This window comes from Schistocerca cancellata, chromosome 3 (assembly GCF_023864275.1).
Source record: "Schistocerca cancellata isolate TAMUIC-IGC-003103 chromosome 3, iqSchCanc2.1, whole genome shotgun sequence".
Classification (NCBI taxonomy): Eukaryota; Metazoa; Arthropoda; class Insecta; order Orthoptera; family Acrididae; genus Schistocerca; species Schistocerca cancellata.
Genome location: NC_064628.1, coordinates 686,308,872 through 686,330,793, shown reverse-complemented (window position 1 = coordinate 686,330,793; position 21,922 = coordinate 686,308,872). Strand labels below are relative to the sequence as shown.

Here is a 21,922-nt window from a genome sequence, read left to right as displayed (position 1 = left end):
TAATGGTTACAATAAGACTGAAATAATATACGAGGTGCATTCAAGTTCTAAGGCCTCTGATTTTTTTTTCTAATTAACTACTCACCCGAAATCGATGAAACGGGCGTTACTTCTTGACGTAATCGCCCTGCAGACGTACACATTTTTCACAACGCTGACGCCATGATTCCATGGCAGCGGCGAAGGCTTCTTTAGGAGTCTGTTTTGACCACTGGAAAATCGCTGAGGCAATAGCAACACGGCTGGTGAATGTGCGGCCACGGAGAGTGTCTTTCATTGTTGGAAAAAGCCAAAAGTCACTAGGAGCCAGGTCAGGTGAGTAGGGAGCATGAGGAATCACTTCAAAGTTGTTATCACGAAGAAACTGTTGCGTAACGTTAGCTCGATGTGCGGGTGCCGGACGTTTTTGTTGCAGTGCAGGAAGGAATTTGTTCTTCAAAACATTTTCGTAGGATGCACCTGTTACCGTAGTGCCCTTTGGAACGCAATGGGTAAGGATTACGCCCTCGCTGTCCCAGAACATGGACACCATCATTTTTTCAGCACTGGCGGTTACCCGAAATTTTTTTGGTGGCGGTGAATCTGTGTGCTTCCATTGAGTTGACTGGCGCTTTGTTTCTGGATTGAAAAATGGCGTCCACGTCTCATCCATTGTCACAACCGACGAAAAGAAAGTCCCACTCATGCTGTCGTTGCGCGTCAACATTGCTTGGCAACATGCCACACGGGCAGCCGTGTGGTCGTCCGTCAGCATTCGTGGCACCCACCTGGATGACACTTTTCGCATTTTCAGGTCGTCATGCAGGATTGTGTGCACAGAATCCACAGAAATTCCAACTCTCGAGGCGATCTGTTCAACAGTCATTCGGCGATCCCCCAAAACAATTCTCTCCACTTTCTCGATCATGTCGTCAGACCGGCTTGTGCGAGCCCGAGGTTGTTTCGGTTTGTTGTCACATGCTGTTCTCCCTTCATTAAACCGTCGCACCCACGAACGCACTTTCGACACATCCATAACTCCATCACCACATGTCTCCTTCAACTGTCGATTAATTTCCATTGGTTTCACACCACGCAAATTCAGAAAACGAATGATTGCACGCTGTTCAAGTAAGGAAAACACATCGAAAAGAAAATAGTAGTAATTAACACTGAACAGCCAAATAAACTGGTACACCTGCCTAACATCGTGTAGGGCCCCCGCGAGCACGCAGAAGTGCCGCAACACGACGTGCCATGGACTCGAGTAATATCTGAAGTAGTGCTGGACGGAACTGACACCATCAACCCTGCAAGGCTGTCCATAAATCGGTAAGAGTACGAGGGGTTGGAGATCTCTGATGAACAGCACGTTGCAAGGCATCCCATATATGGTAAATAATGTTCATGTCTGGGAAGCTTGGTGGCCAGCGGAAGTGTTTAAACTCAGAAGAGTGTTCCTGAAGCAACTCTGTAGTAATTCTGGACGTGTAGGACGTCGCATTGTCCTGCAGGAATTGCCCAAGCCCGTCGGAATACACAATGGCCGTGAATGGAAGCAGGTGATCACACAGGATGCTTACATACGTGTCACTGATCAGAGTCGCATCTAGACGGATCAGGAGAACCATATCACTCCAACTGCACACACCCCACACCATTACAGGGCCTCCACCAACTTGAACAGTCTCCTGCTGACATGCAGGGTCCATGGATTCATGAGGTTGTCTCCGTACCCGTGCACGTCCGTCCGCTCAATACAATTTGAAACGAGACTCGTCCGACTATGTAACGTGGTTCCAGCGATCAACAGTCCAACGTCGGTATTGACGGGACCAGGCGAGGCGTAAAGCTTTGTGTCGTGCAGTCACCAAGGGTACACGAGCGGGCCTTCGGCTCCGAAAGCCCATATCGATGATGTTTCGTTGAATGGTTCGCAAGCTGACACTTACTGATGGCCCAGCATTGAAGTCTGCAGCAATTGACGGAAGGGTGCACTTCTGTCACGATGAACGATTCTCTTCAGTCGTCGTTGGTCCCGTTCTTGCAGGCTCTTTTTCCGGTCGCAGCGATGTCGGAGATTTGACGTGTTATCGGATACCTGATGTTCACGGTACACTCGTGAAATGGTCGTATGGGAAAATCCCCACTTCATCGCCACCTCGGAGATGTTATGTCCCATCGCTCGTGCGCCGACCATACCACCACGTTCAAACTCACCTAAATCTTGATAACCTGCCACTGTAGCAGCAGTAACCTATCTAACAAATGCGCCAGACACTTGTTGTCTTATATACGCGTTGCCGATCGCAGCGCCGTATTATGCCTGTTTACATATCTCTGCATTTGAATACGCATGCCTATACCAATTTCTTTCGCGCCGCAGTGTAAATAGGCTATTGAATGTGAGACACGATCACAAATGTTTGCAAAATGACTTGAATGTCATTTTTTTCTATTCAGTGAGTTACTTTACGGCACCCTGAATTTAATTTCATATTCCTTGGTACAAAGACCTACCGCATATGAACATCATCGTATCTGTAAGGTGCATTCACGAATCCATGTACTTTCGTGTCAAAATTTATGCCACAGTAGCGGCTAGGTACGAGTCGCGTACGCCCTTCAGTTGTTAGCACTGGCATATAAACAATAAAACATAAACATTCCCCTTTCCACATTACTAACACAGATGGCCGTTCTACTTACACCTCTGCCGCTGAGGTAAGCGACCACCCGCACGGCCGAATTCATCAATGTCAATTAAAATTAAGCATATCTTAAAACTGAGACCCAAGCCAAGGATCGGGGTTAATTTTAAGGAAAAGGAATGAAAGGAGGACCAGCTTGATGCGTCATTTACCAAGCCCAAACAAATATTTTTTATTAATAACAATTCTTTTATAAGCCAACGAACAGTTACCAAGATACTAGCCAAATTCAAACAACGCGTTAAGGTTTTTAAAGTAATATCACAATGCATAAGGACATTTGCGTTACATATAAAATTTCAAATGGTACTCGTAGAACATGTCAGCTGTGCAATACAATGGTGACCCGATTAGAAACAGTTAACAGATTAAATAAACCTGCGGCGCCACATTTTCCACGTGACTAGAATCACAACTGTGCGCTAATCCCGCAACAGGACTTGAATATAAGTTCAACAAATTCCAAATAATGTATATTAAAACCATGTCATTTGACGATAGCACTGTTGCTGAAAATTTAAAAGTTGTGCGTGGGTTTGTGTAACTTTCACCATTCTGATAGCGATAGTCTTAGAGCTAGCGAATCCTGGGTAATGCGTTTTTATTTAAAAAAGTTGTGTGCAAACGGTTGGCTGACTGTTATATGTTTTATATTTTCATACACGGTTACTGAACGCACAGCCAAAAAATGTTTAAAATATCAAGATTAAAATGCATATCTCACCACCGCAACCGTGAACTCTAGGCCTACTCCAAGAAATTAGACACAAGTACATACAATGTTGGTATCTGAAGTTCATTAGCCACCTGCCCGCATCTCGTGGTCGTGCGGTAGCGTTCTCGCTTCCCACGCCCGGGTTCCCGGGTTCGATTCCCGGCGGGGTCAGGGATTTTCTCTGCCTCGTGATGGCTGGGTGTTGTGTGATGTCCTTAGGTTAGTTAGGTTTAACTAGTTCTAAGTTCTAGGGGACTGATGACCATAGATGTTAAGTCCCATAGTGCTCAGAGCCATTTGAACCATTAGCCACCTCACCGCTAGCAGGCACACAGTCACGTTAAATTTTCCTTTTACTAACAATGCTATGGAGAGTAAGGCAAGTGACGGCACTTTGGAGCAATGTTATTTTACTCCCACATAGACAACATATGTTATTTTACTCCCACATAGACAACATACGGCCAAGCTGGCCAAACGCCAAACGTGTAAAAACCGAAGCAAACAATAACACTTCACTGATTAGCAACGAAGCTGTAGAAACATAAATCAAGTTAAGAACGTAATAAACAACCGGGCCCCTAAAACACTTCTAAAATGAGAATGAGGATTAAATCTTTATTTTTTTAAGGAAATCAAGAAACTCAGTGTTCAGTTTGCCCAAAGGCTTTCACCACACATCCAAAGGATCTTACAATAACGGAAACGCTGAGTAAATTACTTCTCCAAAAGCACTAAAGTCAAGTCCTGATTCAGCGACACGATACCGAACGTGTGAGAATAAACTACTTAATTTGAGGCTCGTGTGGCCTACCAACACCTAGGCCTTGTGCGATGACGGGACGGCCGCCGAAGCAGAAGAAAAACGCTTCCCTGCCAGGCCGGCAGAACAGCAACGAGTCAACCGTTGTCAACGCTGTCAACATATACCAAACAACAAACAGCTAACAAATTTGACAGAAGTTAACATACACAGCAATACTTAAATGGATACATCTAGAATTCCAAATTGAACACCGAGGAAATGCTTTCAAAAATTGCCGGACACCCAATTTCTCGTTTTACAATGTCTAAAAAAACCGGTTCTGCACTCTTTTTACTACTCCATTACACGCCATGTGAATAAATGAGTGTAGGTGAAACGATACTAACCTTCAGAGGAGAATGTCCTTTTCAAATGTTTCTTCCAAAACGCACGCAAATGTGGCTTGAAAATTTTCAGCGTATGTGACCCAAAACCATTTTATTTCTTAGATGCAATTGTTTACGTTGGGAGGATCAAGAGAAAAAAGAACCAGTGAGTCTTTCCATGCCCACGTGTTATGTCCTACAGCTTTGTGAATCTGTAAAAAACACAAAGTTAAATATCACTTACATAGTGCGAATTGGTCAACGAGTTGAATAAAACGAATTCCACATTAGTCGGCACTTAAAGTAAAAATAAACTGCAAATACCGTGGGAAATGATCAACTCCAGGAACGCACCTATTCTCTACGACCTTGATAAAATGTTCGTTTCTTTTACACCATTGAAGTACAAAAATGTTATTATTTTATCAGCAATGCATGATGCACTTATAATAGATACGCACTGTTAAAAGCCTGAATAATTCGAAATGTATCATATGACAAAATGCGTAGTGGATATTTTCGACCAACTGTGTCACGATAAGACCCCAAACGTAAAAATCGAAGATGGCCCACTTCGGCATTTGTAATGAGTTCTGAATGCTTTTGATGTGAATGCATTTGTGCTTGCAAAATTGAATCACCCCCAAACATATGAAACGTGACCGATTCATTAAAAGACTTTCTCTTATTTTAACTGAACCACTTATGAAGAAGAGAGTCTATAATTCTCTTCTACCAACAGAACTTCGGCCTTCTATCAAGAGTTAGTTCGAAGAAGAAAATGAGCCGTAGAATGGGAAGCGAGCAAAAAAAGCTCGTAGATGTGACGTTTCCAGCGAAAATGAGTGTAATAATGACATTCAAATCAATTTGTAAACATTTGTGATCGTGTGTCATATCCAATAGCGTATTTACACTGAAGCGCCAAAGAAACTGGTGTAGGCATGCGTATTCAAATGCAGAGATATGTAAATAGGCAGAATACGGTGCTGCGTTCGGCAATGCGTATATAAAACAACAAGTGTCTGACGCATTTCTTAGATCGGTTACTGCTGCTAAAAAGACAGTTTATTCCTTTTATACAAAATTCCATAGGTGTTTGTGGCTGAACACTGAGGCTTGTTCAAATTGTCTTGACATATAGCAGAGCAATAATAACACTTATTATATTTTTTGCTATTTTTAATTATTTTATAACGAATTGTCTACTTTGTTGGAATATAGTGGTCCAGTGATCAAAGTACCTGATTATGTGATTTGACACTAGTAAAGTAATACATGTAAGACAGAAAATTTTTGGGCATAGATTTATGTGTTATTTACTTCAATAAAATGGTACATTTTACTGTTTCTTTTTCCCAACAATGTCAACGAACGAAACTTCCTGGCAGATTAAAACTGTGTGCCGTACCGAGACTCGAACTCGGGACCTTTGCGCTTTTACTTCTTCCCTCGCCTCCTACCTTCCAAACTTTACAGAAGCTCTGCCAGGAAGTTTCATATCAGCGCACACTCCGTTACAGAGTGAAAATCTCATTCTGGAAACATCCCCAAGGCTGTGGCTAAGCCATGTCCCCGCAATATCCTTTCTTTCAGGAGTGCTAGTTCTGCAAGGTTCTCAGGAGAGCTTCTGTAAAGTTTGGAAGGTAGGAGGCGAGGTACTGGCAGAAGTAAAGCTGTGAGGAGGGGGCGTAAGTCATGCTTGGGTAGCTCAGATGGTAGAGCACTTGCCCACGAAAAGCAAAGGTCCCGAGTTCGAGTCTCGGTCCGGCACACAGTTTTAATCTGCCAGGAAGTTTCATGTCAGCGCACACTCCGCTGCAGAGTGAAAATTCTCTAAAATCGACGAACGTTTGATTTATTAATATCAATTATGGTATATTTAATTACTCTTAAAAATACAAATTTATTTCAATGGTTGGCATTCCAACCGAACTTGTTGTAAGCGTCCTTCCTGCTGTGGCCTTCTCCACCAGACATCACGGAGCCTAGAGTATCAGCAGCCAAACTGACAGCCTGCAGCCGCGGGTTGCCTGACTCGCAGGCACACCGAAGCACTACACGACCAACAGGCAATATTGATGAACGGCCACAGCAACAAACACAACAGCAACACCACAGCAAAGACACCAGCGGCCGCAGGGGCCAATACCGGTCCACATAAACATAAGGAAGAGGTGGCTGCAGATCCCGGAACTATTTTCACACGTCAAACCACGTGATGGAAAATAGTTCCGAGGTACTCATCCGCCGAAGCGCTATAAAGGCCTTCGCTCGGCCGCACATCGACAGTTCATCGACCGCCAGAAGACATGGATAGCTGCCACCCCGGCAGCCCGGCATGGATCTTCTCGCTGATCTCTGGATTAGGTTTGGTATATCGGAGAAGTCTCTGGTGGAGACCAGTAGGAAATTATTTCAGTTGTTTTCTATATTATTCGTGTATGTAGTTGTGATTCGAAGACGGATCACTGTTTTGTGTTGGTGTTATACTTGGAGAATTTGTTTTGGTTAATTGAACAGACCAAAAAATTGTTTTCGGACTTTGATCGTTAGTTTCTTCTGCTTACGCAGACATAGCACTTCCAACTCACCGTGTGGCCAGAAGGTTGGTTGCAGTCACGCGCTCTACAGACGCGACGAGTAGCCGCGGGAATTTCAACTTGCCTCGCGCGTGGTGGCGGGTAGTACCGTCACAAGATCTTTCACTGGAAGGAGTGCTAACAGGTGTCGGCGGTGCCCGCAGAGCTGCGCGCCGAGGCGCCGCCCAGCCCGTCGGCGCTGGCGCTGTACGAGCACCTGTCGCTGCCGGTGCCACTACCCTCCGCCGCGCACCTGGGGCTCGCCACCGGTCTGCTGCTGGCGCTCTTCTTCAACGCGCGCCGAGACGCCTTCAAGGTCGGTGCGCTGTCCACAATACGGCACAACAGAGCCGTCCGTCTATTACACTACTGGCCATTAAAATTGCTACACCAAGAAGAAATGCAGATGATAAACGGGTATTCATTGGACAAATATATTATACTAGAACTGACATGTGATTACATTTTCACGCAGTTTTGGTGCATAGACCCTGAGAAATCAGTACCCAGAACAACCACCTCTGGCCGTAATAACGACCTTGATACACCTGGGCAATGAGTCAAACAGACATTGGATGGCGTGCACAGGTACAGTTGGCCATTAAGCTTCAACACGATACCACACTTCATCAAGAGTAGTGACTGGCGTATTGTGATGAGCCACTTGCTCGGCCACCATTGACCAGACGTTTTCAATTGGTGAGAGATCTGGAGAATGCGCTGGCCAGGGCAGCAATCGAACAGTTTCTGTATCCAGAAAGGCCGGTACAGGATCTGCAACATGCGGTCGTGCATTATCCTGCTGAAATGTAGGGCTTCGCAACGATCGAATGAATGGTAGAGCCACGGGTCGTAACACATCTGAAATGAACCGTCCACTGTTCAAAGTGCCGTCAATGCGAACAAGAGGTAACCGAGACGTGTAACCAATGGCACCCCCTACCATCACGCCGGGTGATACGCCTGTATGGCGATGACGAATACACGCTTCCAATGTGCGTTCACCGCGATGTCACCAAACACGGATGCGACCAACATGATGCTGTAAACATAACCTAGGTTCATCCGAAAAAATGACGTTTTGCCATTCGTGCACCCAGGTTCGTCGTTTAGTACACCATCGCAGGCGCTCCTGTCTGTGATGCAGCGTCAACGGTAACCGCAGCCATCGTCTCCGAGCTGATAGTCCATGCTGCTCCAAACGTCGTCGAACTGTTAATGGAGATGGTTGTTGTCTTGCAAAAGTCCCCATCTGTTGACTCAGGGATGGAGATGTGGCTGCACGATCCGTTACAGCTATGTGGATAAGATGCCTGTCATCTGGACTGCTGGTGATACGAGGCCGTCGGGATCCAGCACGGCGATCCGTATTACCCTCCTGAATCCACCGATTCCATATTCTGCTAACAGCCATTGGATCTCGACCAACGCGAACAGCAATGTCGCGATTCGATAAACCGCATACGCGATAGGCTACAATTCGGCCTTTGTCAAAGTCGTAAACGTGATAGTACGCATTTCTCCTCCTTACACGAAGCATCAGAACAACGTTTCACCAGGCAACGCCGGTCAACTGCTGTTTGTGTGTGAGAAATCGGTTGGAAACTGTTCTCATGTCAGCACGTTGAAGGTGTCGCCACCGGCGCTAACCTTGTGTGAATGCTCTGAAAAGCTAATCATTTGCATATCACCGCAGCTTCTTCCTGTCGGTTAAATTTCAAGTCTGTACCACTTCTTCGTGGTGTAGCAATTTTAATGGCCAGTAGTGTAGTTTTGAGGAAATCAGTTGTCCTTTTCTAAGTATTTGGTTTTTCTGTCCCGGTTTGCAGCAAAGGAAAAACGTTACGCAAAACTGTACTGTCTAATGTTTGAAGTAACTTCAAGTGTGTCCTGGCAATTGTGTTGGGACCTTTGCTGCTCGTGTTGCACACTCTAAAAGAAAGACGCATCGCGACGGGCGGAAATGGGTACACGCAATTACATGCAAGCCAAACAAATGATTACAATTTCAGAAAAACTGGATGATTTATTCAAGAGAAAGAGCTCCAGAAAATGAGAAAGTCAATAAATAAAGCAGTTGTTCGGCTCGATATTGATTGGTAGAGTTGTTGGAAGCCCTCCTGAAGGACATCGTGACAATTTCTGTCCAATTAGAGCTTCAGAGCGTTAAAACCGCTCGCAGGACAGAGCGGATTAGGTTGTGGAAAGGGGCCAAAATGAGTTCCTGTCAGCTGCACTCAACATATAAACTTTATTTATCATCCCACAATATTACAACAAGGATGTAAAACACTTAAAACTTTAATCGACCTCCCTTGATTAACTTTAGATCGGCTGTAGGCCACACTCAAGAACCAAAACACAAGGCCTAAGCAAGACATTGAATTACAAGGTTCTTTGAAGGTTTAATCCAAAAATTTTTTCTAAATCTTCAGTCTAAACAGGCAGAAGGTCTTAGCAATTTAATTTTAATGGAACTTAGTTGGAGGCCGCATATTAAGCAATAAGGAGAGTTACAATCAAAAGGCAGAAGGCCTTATCTTACAACATTTCATGCAAAGAGCAAAACAAGAACATTAATTTAAGAAATATTAAAACTCTGCTGAAGGCCGCACATCAGCCAAATAACTAAAACCCAAACAGGGAAATTACTATGTACCACATAAGGAACTGCGCTCAGAAGTTTCCAAGGGTCGGCCTGTGATTGTAACACTAACGCCCGTCTAGATGAGAGACGCAGCCCGTCCAGTGACTTCTTAATCTGAAGGCAACCCAACCGACACATAATCGACCGACCAATCAAGCAATCAGTTCTGCTCGATGATGATAATGATGTTTGGTTTGTGGGGCGCTCAACTGCGCGTTTATCAGCGCCCTTACAAATCCCCAACTTTTGCTAAGTCCAGTCTCGCCACGTTCACGAATGATGATGAAATGATGAGAACAACACAAGCACCCCCAGTTCTGCTCGACGCAACCAGCAAAATGACCACAACGACACACAGAATATTGGCGCCCACAACGACCAACAACACATCAGCTGTCGTTCTACACGCCGCACTGGAAAGCAACAACACGACGAGGAAAATACACGGCCGAAAATTACGTCAAAGGCGAACGAAGGTAGCTGGAACGTCAACGGCCACAAGGCAGAAGATACCGCTGGTCAGCTTCAATAATAGGGAATAAATTAAATTAAGTTAAACTCCACAGGAAGAAGGCTGGATTCTTTTTTTTTTTTTTTTTTTTTTTTTTTTTTTTTTCCTCTTCATTAGTCTACTGACTGGTTCATGCAGCCCGCCACAAATTCCTTTCCTGTGCTAACCTCTTCATCTCAGAGTAGCACTAGCAACCTACGTCCTCAGTAATTTGTTTGACGTATTACAATCTCTGTCTTCCTCTAGTTTTTGCCCTCTACAGCTCCCTCTAGTACCTGTCCCTTCTCCTTATCAGTGTTTTCCACATATTCCTTTCCTCTCCGATTCTGCGTAGAACCTCCTCATTCCTTACCTTATCAGTCCACCTAATTTTCAACATTCGTCTATAGCACCACATCTCAAATGCTTCGATTCTCTTTTGTTCCGGTTTTCCCACAGTCCATGTTTCACTACCACAATGCTGTACTCCAGACATACATCCTCAGAAATTTCTTCCTCAAATTAAGGCCGGTATTTGATATTAGTAGACTTCTCTTGGCCAGAAATGCCCTTTTTGCCATAGCGAGTCTGCTTTTGCTGTGCTCCTTGCTCCGTCCGTCATTGGTTATTTTACTGCCTAGGTAGCAGAATTCCTTAAGTTCATTGACTTCGTGACCATCAATCCTGATGTTAAGTTTCTCGCTGTTCTCATTTCTACTACTTCTCATTACCTTCGTCTTTCTCCGATTTACTCTCAAACCATACTGTGTACTCACTACACTGTTCATTCCGTTCAGCAGATCATTTAATTCTTCTTCACTTTCACTCAGGATAGCAATGTCATCAGCGAATCGTATCATTGATATCCTTTCACCTTGTATTTTAATTCCACTACTGAACCTTTCTTTTATTTCCATCATTGCTTCCTAGATGTACAGATTGAAGAGTAGGGGCGAAAGGCTACAGCCTTGTCTTACACCCTTCTTAATACGAGCACTTCGTTCTTGATCGTCCACTCTTATTATTCCCTCTTGGTTGTTGCACATATTGTATATGACCCGTCTCTCCCTATAGCTTACCCCTACTTTTTTCAGAATCTCGAACAGCTTGCACCATTTTATATTGTCGAACGCTTTTTCCAGGTCGACAAATCCTATGAAAGTGTCTTGATTTTTCTTTAGCCTTGCTTCCATTATTAGCCCTAACATCAGAATTGCCTCTCTCGTCCCTTTTCTTTTCCTAAAGCCAAACTGATCGTCACCTATCGCATTCTCAATTTTCTTTTCCATTCTTCTGTATATTATTCTTGTAAGCAGCTTCGATGCATGAGCTGTTAAGCTGATTGTGCGATAATTCTCGCACTTGTCAGCTCTTGCCGTCTTCGGAATTGTGTGGATGATGCTTTTCCGAAAGTCAGATGGTATATCGCCAGACTCATATATTCTACACACCAACGTGAATAGTCGTTTTGTTGCCACTTCCCCCAATGATTTTAGAAATTCTGATGGAATGCTATCTATCCCTTCTGCCTTATTTGACCGTAAGTTCTCCAAAGCTCTTTTAAATTCCGATTCTAATACTGCACCCCTATCTCTTCTAAATCGACTCCTGTTTCTTCTTCTATCACATCAGTCAAATCTTCACCCTCATAGAGGCTTTCAATGTATTCTTTCCACCTATCAGCTCTCTCCTTTGCAATTAGCAGTGGAACTCCCGTTGCACTCTTAATGTTACCACCGTTGCTTTTAATGTCACCAAAGGTTGTTTTGACTTTCCTGTATGCTGAGTCTGTCCTTCCGACAATCATATCTTTTTCGATGTCTTCACATTTTTCCTGCAGCCATTTCGTCTTAGCTTCCCTGCACTTCCTATTTATTTCATTCCTCAGCGACTTGTATTTCTGTATTTCTGACTTTTCCCGGAACATGTTTGTACTTCCTCCTTTCATCAATCAACTGAAGTATTTTTTCGCAGCTACCTTCTTTGTGGCTATGTTTTCCTTCCCAACTGGAATCTTAGCCGACTTAAATACACACAAGTTGTTGCTCGCGGGAATGTCCCAAGGCGACAAGTAGGATTAAACGATGAAATGCAAACAGTTGAGGCTCGATAGTAGGTTAGGTGAGGACTCAACTTTCGTGTCCAAGATCGGTGGGCGACAGACTTCGTAGCACTCGCAAGCGGCAACCGCGCGTGCACGCCACCAGCGGCTCCGGGCCGACTCTGCGCGATGGGGACTTCCTTGCTGCTCCACGCCAACTGACCGACTGCGCAGGCTCGGAAACGGTGAAAGGACCAATTAGACGTCGGCCGATGAGACGACGAACCAACGGTCGTCCCGCTCCAATCTCTCTCCGTCGGACAGTTCGTGTGTGTGGCCAGCGGTGGGCGAGCACTGGCTGTCTGCGCCTCACCGGCGCTCCGTCCCCGACTTCACTGCTGCTGCGTCCCAACTACACTGCTGGTCTCTCCCGAACTGACTGCCAAACACACGACGACCCAGAAATACTATCGGTCACTCCATAGATGGTACGACAATGCACTTATCGATACGGACAAGTCAGGCAGGAAGTTAGTGACGCCGGTAAATGGAACAAGAAAACCAGGTGGCAGTACCGTAATGTAAGATCGCAAACAATAAATGGCATGAGCGCGAGCCACGCACGGTTCACCCTGCCCATAATGCTCAAAGCTTTCTCAATAGAGGAGAGGTCCGGCGACCTTGCTGGCCAAGTTAAGGTTTGGCACGCACGAACACTAGCAGTAGAAACTTTCGTCGTGTGCGGACAGTCATTATCTTGCCGAAATGTAAGCACAGCATGACTTGGCATGAGGGCAACAAATCGGGGCGTAGAATATCGTCGTCATGCTGCGGCTGACAACCAAAGGGGTCCTGCTACGAAAAGTAATGGCACCCCAGGACATCACTCATCAGGTTGCATGGCGAGCGACAGTCAGGTTGGCGTCCTATCGCTGAACGTGGCGTCTACAGGCAAGTCTTCGGCCTGCAGTGTCATTGGCTGTAGTAGAATTGTCTTCAGTGATGAGTTCCTCTTCGAACTGGGCTCCGAAGATCGGCGAAGACGCCTAAGACACTGCGATGTGTTGTCGAACGTTCTGTTTCTCCATTTCCACGTATGGCAGAAAACGATGGACAGCATATTGAACATGTATTTCGCCAGTCTCACGGCACTTAAAAACCGATGTCATTTTGCTTTTTATGCGGTTGCTGGGCCAACGACAATTAGAAACTGATTTTCCCCATCCGATGTTGTACACTACTGGCCATTAAAATTGCTACACCACGAAGATGACGTGCTACAGACGCGAAATTTAACCGACAGGAAGAAGATGCTGTGATGTGCAAATGATTAGCTTTTCAGAGCATTCACACAAGGTTGGCGCCGGTGGCGACACCTTCAACGTGCTGACATGAGGAAAGTTTCCAACCGATTTCTCATACACAAACAGCAGTTGACCGGCGTTGCCTGGTGAAACGTTGTTGTGATGCCTTGTGTAAGAAGGAGAAATGCGTACCATCACGTTTCCTACTTTGATAAAGATCGGATTGTAGCCTATCGCGATTGCGGTTTATCATATCGCCATACTGCTGCTCGCGTTGGTCGAGATCCAATAACTGTTAGCAGAATATGGAATCGGTGGATTCAGGAGGGTAATACGGAACGCCGTGCTGGATCCTAACGGCCTCGTATCACTAGCAGTCGAGATGACAGGCATCTCATCCGCATGGCTTAACGGAACGTGCAGCCACGTCTCGATACCTGAGTCAACAGATGGAGACGTTTGCAAGACAACAACCATCTGCACGAACAGTTCGACGACGTTTGGAGCAGCATGGACTATCAGCTCGGAGACCATGGCTGCGGTTACCCTTGACGCTGCATCACAGACAGGAGCGCCTGCGATGGTGTACTCAACGACGAACCTGGGTGCACGAATGGCAAAACGTCATTTTTTCGGATGAATCCAGTTTCTGTTTACAGCATCATGATGGTCGCATCCGTGTTTGGCAGTATCGCGGTGAACGCACATTGGAACCGTGTATCCGTCATCGTCATATTGGCGTATGACCCGGCGTGATGGTATGGGGTTCCATTGGTTACTCGTCTCGGTCACCTCTTGTTCGCATTGACGGCACTTTGAACAGTGGACGTTTCATTTCAGATGTGTTACGACCCGTGGCTCTACCCTTCATTCGATCCCTCCGAAACCCTACATTTCAGCAGGATAATGCACGACCGCATGTTGCAGGTCCTGTACAGTCCTTTCTGGATACAGAAAATGTTCGACTGCTGCTCTGGCCAGCACATTCTCCAAATCTCTCACCAATTGAAAACGTCTGGTCAATGGTGGCCGAGCTACTGGCTCGTCACAATACGCCAGTCACTACTCTTGATGAACTGTGGTATCGTGTTGGAGCTGCATGGGCAGCTATACCTATACACACCATCCAAGCTCTGTTCGACTCAATGCCCAGGCGTATCAAGGCCGTTATTACGGCCAGACGTGGTTGATCTGGGTACTGATTTCTCAGGATCTATGCACGCAGACTGCGTGAAAATGTAATCACATGTCAGTTCAAGTGTAATATATTTGCCCAGTTAATACCCGTTTATCATCTGCATTTCTTCTTGGTGTAGCAATTTTAATAGCCAGTAGTGTATAACCGCGTCTTGGTGGACGGGCTTATCTAAATGACAGTGCAACAACTTTGGACTGCCGAACCTACGCAGTCAGGTATCTTGAGCAGTACGGATGGTGTGATGTGCAACTCAAATCATAGATGTCGTATTGCGATTCATCTGTCATTTGTACCTGACCCCATTTACGTTAAGGCCCTTAAAAATAGCGCCATCTTTTTTATTTTATTTTCTCCGTGATGATCCCCCTGTATTGATAATATGCTGTTCAAATTTGACGTGATTCCGAGCCGCGATTGTTTTTCTACAGATTTTTGAAATTGGAGCATTAATTATGGACATTCTGTGTATACATGATTAAGTCCTACTCGTACTTGTCCTGTTTTTCGCCATAATATTTCTGTGTATGCTCGATAAAGGTGGTAGTGTTCCTGCACTTTACTTAGGATCCACTTAGCAATTAATAAATACACGAAACCCTCCGTTGCCAAATTTACCTTTATTGTAATTTTAATTGACGTGGAAGCCATAAAAACACCAAACATGGAGGCAAAATGTACGCATCTAAAGCCTACTTAAAAAAAGAACAAAATCACTTAAATTTGTTTCCACAAGAGGAGAATACAACGTCCCAATTCGGACCTCGCTAGCACTTACATTTTACTGACATGAAATATAACAAGATAAATAATCATACATGTGACGAGAACAAATGAATAATACTATCAATCTTTACAGATGAGAATACGACTACGAGTATATATATGAAGGTTCGCGCCCTGGTAAGGGAGATACTTAACTTCAACATATAAGGTGATTACAGGAAGCTCTAATTCCACTCGACAAACGTAACGATATAAGCGACACAAATGTACTAAAGCAGGATAACCGGGTGTGTCGTAGTAAAAAGGGCCACTATCAACCCCCGTCAGGACGCGACCCCCGTGAACACGTCAGTTTCAGCTACCTGCAACATACACATTCATTGGTAGCTTCTTAAATACAATTAACATGAAAAGGCACAACGCGTAACACACTAATAAAATATAAAGGACCATAGAACTAGCTCTTCTTTAGAGAAAGCAAACAACAGAATATTAATAACACGTAAAATACACTCCTGGAAATTGAAATAAGAACACCGTGAATTCATTGTCCCAGGAAGGGGAAACTTTATTGACACATTCCTGGGGTCAGATACATCACATGATCACACTGACAGAACCACAGGCACATAGACACAGGCAACAGAGCATGCATAATGTCGGCACTAGTACAGTGTATATCCACCTTTCGCAGCAATGCAGGCTGCTATTCTCCCATGGAGAAGATCGTAGAGATGCTGGATGTAGTCCTGTGGAACGGCTTGCCATGCCATTTCCTCCTGGCGCCTCAGTTGGACCAGCGTTCGTGCTGGACGTGCAGACCGCGTGAGACGACGCTTCATCCAGTCCCACACATGCTCAATGGGGGACAGATCCGGAGATCTTGCTGGCCAGGGTAGTTGACTTACACCTTCTAGAGCACGTTGGGTGGCACGGGATACATGCGGACGTGCATTGTCCTGTTGGAACAGCAAGTTCCCTTGCCGGTCTAGGAATGGTAGAACGATGGGTTCGATGACGGTTTGGATGTACCGTGCACTATTCAGTGTCCCCTCGACGATCATCAGTGGTGTACGGCCAGTGTAGGAGATCGCTGCCCACACCATGATGCCGGGTGTTGGCCCTGTGTGCCTCGGTCGTATGCAGTCCTGATTGTGGCGCTCACCTGCATGGCGCCAAACACGCATACGACCATCATTGGCACCAAGGCAGAAGCGACTCTCATCGCTGAAGACGACACGTCTCCATTCGTCCCTCCATTCACGCCTGTCGCGACACCACTGGAGGCGGGCTGCACGATGTTGGGGCGTGAGCGGAGGACGGCCTAACGGTGTGCGGGACCGTAGCCCAGCTTCATGGAGACGGTTGCGAATGGTCCTCGCCGATACCCCAGGAGCAACAGTGTCCCTAATTTGCTGGGAAGTGGCGGTGCGGTCCCCTACGGCACTGCGTAGGATCCTACGGTCTTGGCGTGCATCCGTGTGTCGCTGCGGTCCGGTCTCAGGTCGACGGGCACGTGCACCTTCCGCCGACCACTGGCGACAACATCGATGTACTGTGGAGACCTCACGCCCCACGTGTTGAGCAATTCGGCGGTACGTCCACCCGGCCTCCCGCATGCCCACTATACGCCCTCGCTCAAAGTCCGTCAACTGCACATACGGTTCACGTCCACGCTGTCGCGGCATGCTACCAGTGTTAAAGACTGCGATGGAGCAAATAATGGTGTTTGATCTAGAGTTATACTTTCTGATCGTATATTAATTGCTGTTGTAATGAAATTTACTGCCGTATGCCACGGCAAACTGGCTGACACTGACGGCGGCGGTGCACAAATGCTACGCAGCTAGCGCCATTCGAGGGCCAACACCGCGGTTCCTGGTGTGTCCGCTGTGCCGTGCGTGTGATCATTGCTTGTACAGCCCTCTCGCAGTGTCCGGAGCAAGTATGGTGGGTCTGACACACCGGTGTCAATGTGTTCTTTTTTCCATTTCCAGGAGTGTATTTCTAACCTTTAACAAACTAAGGTACCACATAACAGAATATCGTCTTGAGCTCATAGAATACTCAGTTTGACTTGCCTGTTTATAGGTCTTACAACTCAACAGTGTCAGCTTAAGCAAACCCGCGAATACAAAATTCGAAATATGACAGGAATAATGATTGAAGCCACTGACAATGCTAGGCTGCCACACGGAGGAGACAGTAGTAATTTACAGCGGCACACAACCGACCTTACATCTCCAATTTAGTATAATCATAATAAACAATTTTGTGTATAATAATTACTTACAGTACCATGTTAACCTCCAAATAACACTTATCACCCAAGGTAGGTGCTGGAATCGTAAGACACCTTTAGTGATAAAGAGTTCGAGTGTATTACTGGAAGGGTTCCAACTTTATATCCCTTTCCACATAGCTCTCTGTTTACACACTTCTATAGCTTCTGCAACTAAAGAAGGGCATATAAATGCACATATAACTGACACAGATTTAAGCAGAATAGAACAGTACCTTAGTATGGCGCAAATGGCTTCATTTGCTTTGCACGGGGGGTATCTTCACCATTCAGTAATTCCGAAATATATTCAACAACGCGTGAGAGCAAGACGTCGCCGTGGTATCAGCTATTTACTTCACTGAATTTCCTGCACAGACACATGGCAGATGAAGCGTTTTCACATGCAACTGCGGCGAGTATCACACATTTCCTCCGTCACGTCATAGACACATCTCAGTTTCAATGGCGAGTAACAAGAACCTATACATGCCCTCGCAGCAGAAAAGCCCCAAAATCTCTCGCTGACCCTGCCCATAGCTTACCGGCGTCGTACCACAGGCCTCACGGTAAACGTCAACAAGCCACCTCCGACCCTGCGAATATCCACTCCGCTGTCTCTTTTCTCCACGTAAACCACCCGACCACCGGCCTGAATCGCGGAAGGCAAAGATGGTTACCCTATAATCGATGGCACCGATGCCATTCTAACAAGGGAACCTCTCCATCGCACCCCTCTCAGATTTAGTTATAAGTTGGCACAGTGGATAGGCCTTGGAAAACTGAACACAGATCAATCGAGAAAACAGGAAGAAGTTGTGTGGAACTATGAATAAAATAAGGAAAATATACGAAATGAGTAGTCCATGCGCAAGATAGGCAATATCAAGGATAGCCTGCGCACAGGAGCGCTGTGGTCCCGTGGTTAGCGTAGGCAGCTGCGGAACGAGAGGTCCTTGGTTCAAGTCTTCCCTCGAGTGAAAAGTTTGATCTTTTATTTTCAGGCAATTATTATCTGTCCGTCCGTCCGATGCGAGGTAACTGACGGTCTACACACGGAAAAATTTGAAAACGTTAAAAACATATGTTTTGACAGAGCACAGGGAAAACTGTGCGACTGTGAAACTGTTGCATTCGTTTGTTGCAGTTTGTGTGACAAACTCCTATGTTTTCATCACTTTTCTTGGAGTGATTGTCACATCCAGAAGAAAACGTAAATCAGGCAAGGTAGAAGAATCTTTTTACCCATTCGCCAAGTGTACAAGTTAGCTGGGTCGACAACATATTCCTGTCATGTGACGCACATGCCGTCACCAGTGTCGTATAGAATGTATCAGACGTGTTTTCCTGTCGAGGAATCGGTTGACCTATGACTTTGCGATCAAATGTTTTCGGTTCCCATTGGAGAGGCACGTACTTTCGTCTACTAATTGCACGGTTTTGCGATGCGGTCGCAAAACACAGACACTAAACTTATTACAGTGAACAGAGACATCAATGAACGAACGGGCAGATCATAACTTTGCGAAAATAAAAAAAGTAAACTTTCCACTCGAGGGGAGACTTGAACCAAGGACCTCTAGTTCCGCAGCTGCTCACGCTAACCACGGGACCACAGCGCTCCCGAGCTCATACTATCCTTGATATTGCCTATCTTGCACATGGACTACTTAGTTTGTATATTTTGCTTATTCTTTCATAGTTCCACACAACTTCTTCCTGTTTTCTCGATCGATCTGCGTTCAGTTTTTCAAGGCCTATCCACTGTGCCAACTTATAACTAAATCTGAGGGGGGTGCGATGGGGAGGTTCCCTTGTAAGTACGAGAACACTGGCGCTAGCCGCGCCACGTCTCGAAAGGGTTAAGGAAGGATCCATTTTCTGAGACCCACTTTACAATTCCTTGAAAAACATCACTAACTCTTTCTTTTGCACATTTGCTTCTAATGGGCCCTGACAGCTGTCGAAGTAGCAGTATCGATAAGTAACGTGACTGGCGTGCAGCTGGTTGCCTTTGGGACGCCTGTCGTGGTGTGTACATGTGCTGCGGGCGCGGGTGCCGGCAGGAGCGTAAGCGCGCGGAGGCGTGGGCGGTGCGCGTGGCGTGCAGCGCGGCGTGGGTGGCGGGGGCGGCGGCGGCGCTGCCGGGGGCGGCGGCGCTGGTGGCGGCGTGCGCGCTCTACCGCCGCATGGCGGCCGCCGTGCTCGCCTGCACCACCGGCCGAGACTTCGCAGGGCTGCTCGCCGGGCCCGACGCTGTCTGGGCCGTCGAGGACGACGCCGCGCGCTCCGTCATCAACGTGCTCGCCACGCTGCAGGTACCGTTCCGACAGGCGCCGCGCCTGCACTAAGCAGGCTTACATATTCACACAAAAACTGTCTGATCAGTGGTTAGCACACTGGACTCCCTTTCGGGAGGACGACGGCTATCCTACTTTAGGTTTTCCGTGGTTTCCCTACACCGTTTCAGGCAAATGCTGGGATGGTTCCTTTGAAAGGGCACGGCCGACTTCCTTCCCCATCCTTCCCTAATCCGATGGGACCGATGACCTCGCTGTTTGGTCCCCTCCTACAAACCAACAAACCAACTATCTCCAGAATGAGATTTTCACTCTGCAGCTGAGTGTGCACTGATATGAAACTCCCTGGCAGATCAAATCTCTGTGCCGGACCGAGACACGAACTCGGGACCTTTGCCTTTCGCTGGCAAGTGCTCTACCAAGTGAGCTACCCAAGCACGACTCACGACCCGTCCTCACAGCTTCAATTCTGCCAGTACCTTGTCTCCTACCATGCAGGTTCGCAGAAGAGCTTTTGTGAACTTTGGAAGACAAAGGTCCCGAGTTCGAGTCTCGGTCCGCACACAGTTTTAATCTGTCAGGAAGTTTCAAACCGACTATCTGTTCGCCGATGACATTGTAATTCTGTCAGAGACAGCAAAGGACTTGGAAGAGCAGCAGAACAGAATGGGCAATGTCTGGAAAGGAGAATATAAGGTGAACATCAACAAAAGCAAAACGAGGATAATGGAATGTAGTCGAATTAAGTCGGGTGATGCTGAGGAAATTATATTAGGAAATGAGACATTTAAAGTAGTAAAGGAGTTTTGCTATTTGGGGAGCAAAATAACTGATGATGGTCGAAGTAGAGAGGATATAAAATGTAGACTGGCAATGGCAAGGAAAGCGTTTCTGAAGAAGAGGAATTTGTATACATTTCAGTGTCAGGAAGTCGTTTCTGAAAGTATTTGTATGGAGTGTAGCCATGTATGGAAGTGAAACATGGACGATAAATAGTTTGGACAAGAAGAGAATAGAAGCTTTCGAAATGTGGTGCTACAGAAGAATGCTGAAGATTAGACGAGTAGATCACATAACTAATGATGAGGTATTGAATTGAATTGGGGAAAAGAGGACTTTGTGACACAACTTGACAAGAAGAAGGGACCGGTTGGTAGGACATGTTCTGAGGCAGCAGGGGATCACAAATTTAGCATTGGAGGACAGCGTGGAGGGTAAAACTTGTAGTGGGAGATCAAGAGATGAATACATTAATCAGATTCTGAAGGATGTAGGTTGCAGTAAGTACTGGGAGATGAGGACTGAAGACCACAACAGCAACAACAAAATCTGTTCAAAAGTACCCAAACACGTATTACTGGACAGGAGTATGCTGTGTGTCCACCCTTTACCTTATAATTGCTCGAACTCTGCTGGCGACTCTTTTGATGAGGTGTCTGAATGTCTGTGAAAGAACGGCAACACATTCTTCTTGAAGAGTTTCGACGCTGGGGTTTGGAGTGAAGTCGACTTTGTAAGTCATCCAACCGTCACCATCAGCATCATAGTCAACAGTGTTCCGCCCTAGGACAGGTCTTCACATGTAACTCTCCATGCAGCCGTTTCACTGGCTAACCTCTTAGTTTTCTTACAATTGTTTTTATTCTTACATAATCCGCCACGTAGTATCTTCTGTGTCTTCTTCTTCTTCCTCTTCCATTCACCTTCCCTTCTATAGCTTCCTACAATAAACAATCTCTTCTAATCCAGTGTCCAATGCAATTCAAATGGTTCAAATGGCTCTAAGCACTATGCGACTTGACATTTGAGCTCATCATTCC

General features: G+C 46.0%; 1 protein-coding gene across 1 annotated transcript in view; it reads left to right on the top strand.

The window, feature by feature from the left end:
- Positions 1 to 21,922, top strand: part of LOC126176512 (uncharacterized) — a 168,856-nt gene that overhangs the window by 40,121 nt on the left and 106,813 nt on the right. Inside the window, exons 3-4 of the mRNA XM_049923669.1 lie at positions 7,283 to 7,434; positions 19,869 to 20,120. Coding sequence (XP_049779626.1) covers positions 7,283 to 7,434; positions 19,869 to 20,120 — 404 coding nt within the window. The remainder of the gene's footprint in view (positions 1 to 7,282; positions 7,435 to 19,868; positions 20,121 to 21,922) is intronic.